Source organism: Buceros rhinoceros, unplaced genomic scaffold (genome assembly GCF_000710305.1).
Source record: "Buceros rhinoceros silvestris isolate BGI_N320 unplaced genomic scaffold, ASM71030v1 scaffold3396, whole genome shotgun sequence".
In the NCBI taxonomy this organism is placed as follows: Eukaryota; Metazoa; Chordata; class Aves; order Bucerotiformes; family Bucerotidae; genus Buceros; species Buceros rhinoceros.
Window position 1 is genome coordinate 26,807 of NW_010419167.1, and position 9,743 is coordinate 36,549.

General features: G+C 57.4%; 1 protein-coding gene across 1 annotated transcript in view; it reads left to right on the top strand.

Annotated features, from left to right (window-relative positions):
• SGSM1 (small G protein signaling modulator 1) overlaps positions 1–9,440 on the top strand; it is a gene marked incomplete at its 5' end in the record, with an annotated part of 24,461 nt that extends 15,021 nt beyond the window's left edge. The window contains 12 exons of the mRNA XM_010138791.1: positions 365–435; positions 801–946; positions 1,388–1,516; positions 1,959–2,141; positions 4,912–4,983; positions 5,454–6,032; positions 6,229–6,353; positions 7,494–7,576; positions 7,864–7,973; positions 8,225–8,321; positions 8,691–8,858; positions 9,352–9,440. Of these exons, the coding sequence (XP_010137093.1) occupies positions 365–435; positions 801–946; positions 1,388–1,516; positions 1,959–2,141; positions 4,912–4,983; positions 5,454–6,032; positions 6,229–6,353; positions 7,494–7,576; positions 7,864–7,973; positions 8,225–8,321; positions 8,691–8,858; positions 9,352–9,440 (1,852 nt within the window). The remainder of the gene's footprint in view (positions 1–364; positions 436–800; positions 947–1,387; positions 1,517–1,958; positions 2,142–4,911; positions 4,984–5,453; positions 6,033–6,228; positions 6,354–7,493; positions 7,577–7,863; positions 7,974–8,224; positions 8,322–8,690; positions 8,859–9,351) is intronic.
• Between the last annotated feature and the right edge of the window lie 303 nt (positions 9,441–9,743).

The window sequence follows — 9,743 nt, forward strand, 5'->3', positions numbered from 1 at the left end:
CCACGAGAGGTACAACAGCTTTGTGCTTTGAGACATACAGGTGAAATAAAACACGGGACAGAGGTGGGAGACAACTGGATGACTGAACTAGAACAGTTTTGGTGCAGGTGGTGTCTCCACCTCACACTCAGCTCGGTTGTCCAGTGCCCAGTGGGACATGTTCAGGCTGAAGGGAAGCTTGTCACCTCATCTGGGACATCTCAGCAGCTCTGTGGCCATGTCCTGCAGGGCAGACTGCTGCTCCCAGGCTGGGCAGAGGTCCTGTGGTGCACCTCTGAAGGCAAAGCTGGAGCAGTCCAATCCAAGTAGGGGCTGAAAGGATGCACAGGAGTGTTTCCTTTCCTCACACCCAGAATGTTTTTGTTGGCAGAGCTCCACTGAAGCTCCTGTGTGACAACATGAAGTACCAGATCCTCTCCCGGGCCTTCTACGGCTGTGAGTACTTGTCACATCCGTGATGCCTTGAGATGTGTGATGGGCAAGGGATAAGGTCCTGGGCTCTGGTCTAGGAGTGGTGCTGAGGTAGCAGGGCAGAGGCCAAGGGTACTGGGACCAGTCTGTTGCATGGACCCTTCGTGCACATGCTCAGGATTGGGAGCAAACATCTGAACTCCTATCCCTGGACTTCAGCCCAGTGAGCAGCAGTGCTGGTGGTATGAGATGATGTGGTACTGACCTGTCCCAGTGACTCCCTGCTTTGCTGGTTAAGCTGGACATGGCTTCAGAGGGTCCAGATTTCATCAGCGCTTTCTCCTGGCCCCCTGCATTCCCTGGCTGAATGTTCTCTTTGCCTGGTGCAGGGCTGGCCTATTGCAGACACCTCTCCACGGTGCGAACCCACCTCTCCGCGCTGGTTAACCACAACATCGTGTCTCCTGACGTGCCCTGCAACGCCAGCTCGGGGCTGACAGTGGACATCTGGCAGAGATACCTGCAGGACAGCACGGTAGGGCCAGCACTTGGGATGGGACAGTTGTGGGGGGCTTGGGACATCCAGGGCAGTGTCACTGAAGCAGTCCTAGCATGGTAAGGTAAGATTACAGGGGATAGCTGGAGAGCTGTGACCAGTGCCACAGTCCTGATGTGCTGCTGGTGCTCAGGGCACAGGATTGTCCTCGAGTGACTCTGGTGGGCTGTGTTCTGGCTGTGGTGAGCCAGTGTTTCTCAAAACATCCACCTGTAGGGGCCTCTGGCTGTGCTTAAGTCCAAGCAAAGATCCAGGAGAGCATCTGCACTGACTGGGCAGCGATATTGCGGGTGGCCGGCATCCAGGCAGCACTCTGTGCTGGAAAGCCGCGTGGCCAGGCGGGGGCTGCCCTCCCGTCTGCCTGCTGATGGGCTGTGGTCCTGGCTGCCTCTGGGTGCTGACGTGGAGCTCTTCCCACAGAGTTATGAGGACCAGGAGCTGCTGCGGTTGATCTACTATGGTGGGATCCAGCACGAGATCAGGAAGGCTGTCTGGCCCTTCCTTTTGGGCCATTACCACTTCGGGATGACGGAGGCAGAGAGGAAGGAGGTGGGTGTGGGTGTGTGGCCAGCTCAGCGGCCTGTGGTGCTGCACTGGTGTGCCCTGGGTATTTCCAGCTTGAAGTGTCCCAGTGCCAGAGTCCACCCTGTGAACCCACTGGGGTTTGAGTCCCCTTTGTGCTGCGGCTGCAGGTGGGAGGTGGGAGAAAGACTGGGATAACCAGAAATTGATAGGAGCAAGCTCAGCACTGCCCTGTGCGGCTGATGTTCCGTCCCTGTGCGTCTCTGCACGGCAGGCAGGAGATGGGTGGTCATTTTTCTGCCCTGAATTTTGCGAGGGTGTGTGGGTCAGGCTCTGGCTGGCACTGTGCCCGAGGTGGGCGACTTGACGTTGTTATGGCATGAAAGCCAGCGCTTAGCTTGCCCGTGCAGGGCTGGGGGGGCGCTGGAGGAGGTGCTGTTCCCAGACCCTCTGTCTGTAAACGCTGCAGGCTGACGACCAGATGCGCGCCTGCTACGAGCACACCATGGCGGAGTGGCTGGGCTGCGAGGCCATCGTCCGGCAGCGGGAGAAGGAGTCGCACGCAGCAGCCTTGGCCAAGTGCTCCTCTGGGGCCAGTCTGGATTCCCACATCCAGAGGATGATGCACAGGGACTCGACGATCAGCAATGAGGTGAGGGTGCTCGGGGGTGGCTGTGCCCACCCAGGCTCTCTGTGAGCTCTGCCTGCCTCTGCGCCTCGTTGCACTGTAACCTGTGCAAGCTAGAGCTGGAGCTTTCTTACCTGCTCGCTTTTGTCTGCTCTTCCCAGCGTTTAGCAGTAGGGGCGGGCATCTCCTGCAGCCCAACGCCAGTCTCTGTGCTGTGCTGTGCTGTGCTGCACTGACCGACTCTGTGGCCTGGGAGACGTGATGGAGGTCTAACCAATTTGCTTTGGCTCTTGCAGCTGTGGTACCCACAGCGGCACTGAACAGCTCTGCATTCCTGACCCTGTACGAGGGTGCTGGGCACAGTGGGCCAGAAAGGCAGGGGCAGCCAGGAGTAGGCAGGGGGTCCTGGCAGAGGGCAGGAGGTCAGCCAGAGCCCAGAGCGCTTTTGTGGAGCCATGGCCCCGAATTCAGACACTCAGCAGCCCTGTGAAACGCTCCTTGTGGGGGTTTCTGGAGAATGACAGATATTCATTGCCCAGTTTGCATCCTGGTACGTATCAGGATTAGCTCTGTGGAAGTTGGTGTTGAAGTAGGGAGAGGAGGAGGACCACGTTTTTGGCACTGAGGGGCTATGAAACTGGTCAGTGGGCATCTTGGGTCCCTTTTCCACCAGCTGCTCAGCACAGAGGAATCCTGGGCTGCTGCCTGTGGGCAGGAGGAGTAGGGTGGCTTCAGGGCTGGCTGTGAATGAGCCCCCAGGGCTCCGGACAGCCTGGGTGTGTGGTGCCATTGTGGGTCAGAGCCCTGGCACCCAGCACCATGGCACTGGTTTCCAGCAGTACAGCGAGCAATCAGACCCACAGCCCACACCGAAGGGTGTGGAGGCACCAGCCTGGTCAAGGAAAGACAGGGCGGGGGATCCTGGTACGTATCAGGATTAGCTCTGTGGAAGTTGGTGTTGAAGTAGGGAGAGGAGGAGGACCACGTTTTTGGCACTGAGGGGCTATGAAACTGGTCAGTGGGCATCTTGGGTCCCTTTTCCACCAGCTGCTCAGCACAGAGGAATCCTGGGCTGCTGCCTGTGGGCAGGAGGAGTAGGGTGGCTTCAGGGCTGGCTGTGAATGAGCCCCCAGGGCTCCGGACAGCCTGGGTGTGTGGTGCCATTGTGGGTCAGAGCCCTGGCACCCAGCACCATGGCACTGGTTTCCAGCAGTACAGCGAGCAATCAGACCCACAGCCCACACCGAAGGGTGTGGAGGCACCAGCCTGTTCAAGGAAAGACAGTGCTGGGACCAGAGTCCAGGGAGTGCTTCCATGTGGGTTTTGTCCCTGGAGGAGAGCAGCCCGGCACGGCAGAGCCTGCGAGGCTGGATTACCTGAGCTTGCACTGCTGCACCGGGGGTGAACAGAGGCCAAACCCAAAAGGTTTGGTAGGTGCAGCCCTGGAGACCTCGTCTGCTTTCCTCTGGGGACTTTGAGAGGGTGCTTTGAGAAGGAGATGAGCTCAGCCCAGCCATGAGGGCTGCGCGTGTCTACGGGGAGGGCAAGTGCGAAGCGGGGTCTGTGTGTGAGAGCTGGGTGACAGAGTTCCCACAAGAGTCAGGCAGAGGTAGGCTGCACCGCTGGCGTTCCCGAAGCCCCGGGATCATTCCCATCCCTACAGCACCTCCGCTGTGGCGGTTCTTTTATATCCACATTTGCCTCTTCTGGGAACACGCACCGGGAGAGGAGCTGGCGGTTAAATCCCCGGGATCATTCCCATCCCTACAGCACCTCCGCTGTGGCGGTTCTTTTATATCCACATTTGCCTCTTCTGGGAACACGCACCGGGAGAGGAGCTGGCGGTTAATGCACGCAAAGGTTCACCCTTTTCCCATCTCAATCTGAAATTTCCTGTTACAAAACGCTCCCATGGTAATGGAGGAAAACTGTCGCCCTTCCTTCTGCAGCAGAGCCCTGCCCAGCGAGCACCCACAATACTGGGGTGGGGACAGCTCCTGCTGCCCTTCTGAACATGCTGTGCTTTCCTCAAACCCCATTGTTCGGGTGTGATGTCAGCACTGTGCTCTGCGCGTCGCAGCTCGTGGGAGCAGCGCGGGCTCCTGGGCTGGGGCAGCTCGGAGAACAAGGAGGACTCGCTCATGAGTGGAGCCTCGCTGCTTGGAAGGAGTCCACGAGGCAGAGCTTTGGTCACTCCAAAGCCCAACGCTTCCTTCTGTGCTTCAGCTGGAAGCCAGAAAAGGGTGCTGTTGGCTTTTGGAGGGGCTGCCTCGACTGAGCCTGGCTTAAAACATCAATATTTGTCCTTTAAGAAGAGGAAAAAAAACATTACTGTGCTTGGAGGGATTGTTTTATAGCCTGTGACTTCATCGTTTATGTAAACTAAGACAGGGTGAGCCTCGTTGCTGCCAAATTAGGACAGATTTGTAGGAATTTGCACTCCAGGGAGACAACGTGACCTCTCTGAAGGCCAGAAGAAAGCAGTTCCTTTCCGACCCAAAGGCACAGTGTTTGAACAGCTGCATTGTCCTGGGCTTTGGGTTTTTGTCACCCTTTCCAGCACTCAGTGTCGGTGGCAGGCTGAGGCAGGGTGCTGCACCGAGTGACAATCTGCGTAGCAGAATCGATGTGACGTGAACACCTTTCTTGAGTCAAACACTAGAATTTACTGGCAGTGTTTTCAGCTTGTTCTCCACAAGCAGACGTCCCCGGCTCTGACAGCCTGGCGCGAGCCTCCCCCCACTCCCGGCATCACGCTCTGTCTCTTCACTGGCCTCTTCCCTCTCTCTCACAGTCTTCGCAGAGCTGCAGCTCTGGCCGACAGAATCACGCCCGGCTGCAGAGCGACTCCAGCTCCAGCACGCAGGTGAGCGGCAGTGCTTTGTCCTCCCGAGCTTGTTCAGGCATCAGCCACCCAACAGCAGTTCTCTGCCCCGGTGCAGGCTCATTGTGGGTCAACAACCGCAGTGACTTCTGGTGGTATTGGAGGAGGGGAATGCCTCCCAAACCTGCTGCTGGAACCACTAAGGTCAGAACTACGTGCTGCTTGGTGCTCAAATACTCACCAGCCTGCTGTGCCCGGGCTGGAAGGACCATCTCCACGTGGCCTTCACACCTGAGGGCCTTTGGCTGCTCTGAATGGCAGTAACCGAGTGTTTAACCAACCTGTGTAAATGACGTTCTGCCCAAGGGTGTAGCCCTTTAGAGCAAGGACCAAGGGCTCCAAGTTGTGCAAATCACCAACCAAAATCATGCCGCACTTGGGGACATGACGCGGTCTGCTGTTCCCAGTGGTCTGCTGAGCTCTCACCATGACTCTCTGCTCGGGCTTCGCAGGTGTTCGAATCTGTCGATGAAGTGGAACAGCCTGAAGCAGATGCTCAGCTGGAAGATGGCAAACAAAGCAAGATCCCCAACGGGACGGTTCCCAATGGCACATGCTCCCCTGATTCTGGTCACCCCTCTTCCCAGAACTTCTCCATTGCATCGGGGTTCTCAGAGCGCAGCTTCAGCAACGAGGACAGTGCCCTGGAGACCAACAAGTCCTCAGCCAGCTCTCAGGGAAAGGCCGGTGGGTCTGACATGCCAGGCCCGCAGGACCCGGATAATGCCCGGCAGGAGGAAAAGCTGCAGGGCCAAGACAGCCTGGAAGGTGAATTTCCCACCGGTGGAAGCGTGGACTTTGTTCCGATGGGTGAGAGATCGGCCCTGCGCGGCCGCGATGCCGTGGCCCTGACGGTGGTGGAGAGCTGGGCAGACAGTGAAGCTGAAAAGCAAAGTTTGGTGGAGAGTGAAGACAACCTCTCCGAGGAGCCGGAGATGGAGAGTTTGTACCCACAGCTGGATTCTCTGGCTGTAGCTGACCTGGCCAACAGTGAAGCGTCTGCTGTCCCCTCGACGGGTGTCACCTATTCGGTAAGTATGGACTTGCTCACAGAATGGCTCTCTCCTTGGGTGTCCCACTCTTCACCTGTGTTTGCCCTGTGCTGATCCTGTGGTACAGGGGCTCTCACCTCCCACCCAAGCTCTGTCCTGTCGCCCCGCTGCCTTTGTAACTGTTTTTTTTTGTTTTAGTTTGAAAACAAATCAACTTTGCTGTTGTTTTGGGCAGCCAGAGCTACTGGACATGTACACGGTGAACCTGCACCGCATCGAGAAGGATGTGCAGCGGTGTGACCGCAACTACTGGTACTTCACCCCCGCCAACCTGGAGAAACTCCGCAACATCATGTGCAGGTGGGAGCTGCGGGGGTCAGGGTGGGGGCTGCCAGCCCTCCCTGCCACGAGAGCAGCCTCCTGGCAGGGGGGCCGGTGTCCCTGAATTCACTAGAGCCTCAAACTTTATTCTGATTCAAGGAGTTTTGTCTCCTTGACTTCCTCCCCCAAATCCCTTCGTCATCCCAGAGCTAGGGTCACAGCTCCACGGTTACCGGAGTGAGGAGTCCAGCCATCCTGGCTGCTGCTCTGCCCCATGGCTGCCGTGTGTCAGGCTTGTTGGCCAAAGCAGAGGGTTCCCCAGAGCGGCCTCATGGTCCGAGCCCAGCGCAGCCCACCTGCTCTCTGGAATATGTCCAGAAAACATTTTAATGAGGAAGAGCAGAGCTGTAGCGCTAATGAGGGGGTGCCTGAAGCGGGTGGTTAGTGCCTACCCAGGAGACAGCAATACCTGGGGGCATTTCTGGTTCTCTTTGCCTAGTCCCCGTGACTAAGAGGTTGCTGTGTGCCATTCACGACTCGAACCAGCTCCGGCTCAGCAGCTGCGGCTGTTTCAGGGGCAGCGAAGGCTAAAATATTATTAACTCATCTTGCAAATATGAGGAGAAGCTGCTATTTCATTAGAGCTGTCGCTTTATCTGCCAGTTGGAGTTGGGGATGGCTGCCGAGACAAGACCTACAATGCAGCAGATCTGGGATCTAGTGGGCAGGATGGAAAAAGATTGTTCCCTTGTGCCAGCAGCGGATCGAGTCCTTTCTGAACACATTTTGACTTGCTACCAAATATGGGAAGATATCTCTGCAGGGCTGGTTGCTTCCTGCGACACTGGGTCCAGGGAGCCAGGAGGATGATTTGAGGGGGGAAGGCTGAGAACAAGAGATAAATTAACAAACTCTTATTGGTTGCTGCCCTTTGATCAACCACCACCTCACTTTGCTGTGTTTTTTGATTGTGCTTTTTTCCTGCAATGGCCGTGGCCGTAAGGTTAGGGTTGGTGGCCACGGCCGTTGCAGGGTGTTGATCCAGGGCCATGCCACGGCCATTGCAAGGTGTTGATCCAGGGCCATGCCACGGCCATTGCAGGATCTTGATGCAGGTTGTGGCACTCCTGCATGGCACAGGAAGGGCTCACGGGCCATCTTTCCTGCTCTCTCCCACAGCTACATCTGGCAGCACATCGAGATTGGCTATGTGCAGGGGATGTGTGACCTGTTAGCCCCTCTCCTGGTCATCCTGGATGATGGTGAGTGGGTGACTCTGCTCCGTTGTCCCCATACCTTTGTGGGAGGGAGGATCTGCTGGGCTGATGGTGGGAGGGTTCCATGCTTGGAGTTGTGGAGCAGCTGGTGGCAGGATCCTGTTTGTCCTTGATGTCAGGCTCCTGGGAGCCCAAGCTGGGGACAGTGTGTACTTTTTGCAGCGTGAGCTGCCTTCCCGAGGCCCTAGCTGCGGTGTGGGGCAGGGAGGGATATTCCTGATGCAGGGTGTGATGATGCAGCTGAGCAGCGACTGTCTGTCTTCCCTGTGCAGAAGCTCTGGCTTTCAGCTGTTTCACTGAGCTTATGAAGAGGATGAATCAGAACTTCCCCCACGGAGGAGCCATGGACACCCACTTTGCCAACATGAGATCTCTGATCCAGGTAGGGGGTTCCTTGCAGCCTCTTAGAGCAGAGGGAGAAACGCTGTTCCTGGGACGGGGGTCTCGGAGGGGCGGAGAGGAGCTTTCAGTAGTGGGAAGCAGGAGGGAGAGCAGGGGGCTCTGAAGACAGCCTGGGGTGACACGTGCCAGAGTTGCCAAGGAGGGAGAGGCAGACGGTGAGGTTGGAGAGCACTGGGGACAGAGGAGGGCAGGCAGAGTGGCTGCTGAGTTCCCTTGCACTTTTCTTGGCAGATTCTGGACTCTGAGCTCTTCGAGCTGATGCACCAGAACGGTGATTACACTCATTTCTACTTCTGCTACCGATGGTTTCTCCTGGACTTCAAGAGAGGTGTGTGCTGGGAGGGAGGCAGCTGAGACCAGCAAACGGGGAGGGAGGCAAGGTCTGCCACCCTTCCACGCTTCTCCACACCCTCCGCACCTTCCGTCGCCTGACCTTTACCTTTTACCACACGCTGCCCTTTCGCCTTGCCCCGGTAGGTTTGTGGCTGGCTCTTCTGTCTGGACGCAGAAGCTGCTGTTCCAGATGACCCTCCACCGGGTCGGTGTGCTGAAGCCTGTGCCGCCTGCCAGCTGGAGCAGGTTCTTGTGGGAAGAAACAGCCCAGCGCGTCCTCCCAGTGCCGCGAGCTCCATGAGTCAGGGTGACGGGAAACCCGCGGCGGCTGTCATAATGGCTGGACCTTTCCCTCTGTTCACAGAGCTGGTGTATGACGACGTGTTCGCCGTCTGGGAGACCATCTGGGCGGCTGCGCACGTTTCCTCTGCACACTACGTGCTCTTCATAGCCCTGGCTTTGGTGGAAATGTACCGGGACATCATCTTGGAGAACAACATGGATTTTACAGACATCATCAAGTTTTTCAACGGTACAGCGTGTGTTCTGCTGGGCTGAGCGTGGGGCAGCTGCTTGGATGCGGGCAGCACGTGTCTGACGGGACAGTCGTGTCTGGGCTGGACTGCTGAACGTTTAGAACAAACCCAGCAGTGTCTGGTTGTGCGATGCTGATACTTGGAACACGGTGGTAGAGAGGCCCCTTGCCCCTGAGCGGTCAGGCTCTGAGGGGGTCTGGTGGTGGTCGGGGGTCTGGCAAAAGCCCACCTTGCCCTGCTCGGAGGGAGCTGGGAGCATAGGCTGTGTTTCCTGCTGGCTGTGATCATCCTGAGATGTGGTGTGAGTAGTGGTGGCTCTTCAGAGCCAGGTGTCTGCGAGGGTGGTCCTGGGGTCTCGAGCAGAAGTGCGCAGATTCAGCTCCCGCCTGGAGCTTGGCCAAGAAGCGGGGAGCTGTGAGGCCGGGGGGCTCCTCGAGACACCAGGTGCTCGGGTCTAGCCTCCCTGTGGGTTCCTTCTGTCTGTTCCAGAAATGGCTGAGCGGCACAACACCAAGCAGATCCTGAAGCTGGCTCGGGACCTTGTCTATAAAGTCCAGACTCTGATCGAGAACAAATGAAGGACGTGGGGAAGACGAGGCATCCAAAGAGCCGGGACTCCCCTTGAATGCTTCCTCCCCTTCTCCTCCTTCTCCAAGTGCCACGCCTGAGGACATAAGGTAGTGGGACACGTGCTGCTGTCTAAACTGGAAGTACCCTTAGCTCTCCAAGTGCTGTGGTCAGTGTTAGGTCCAGGGGCCCCGCCTCACATCTTCGCAGCCTTCTTCAGTGACTTAACCAAAGATCCGTGTGATTACAGTTCACTTCGCAGGACTTGCTGTGGAAGCAGGACGCCGGCAGTCGCTGCAGCAGCAGGGCAGCGA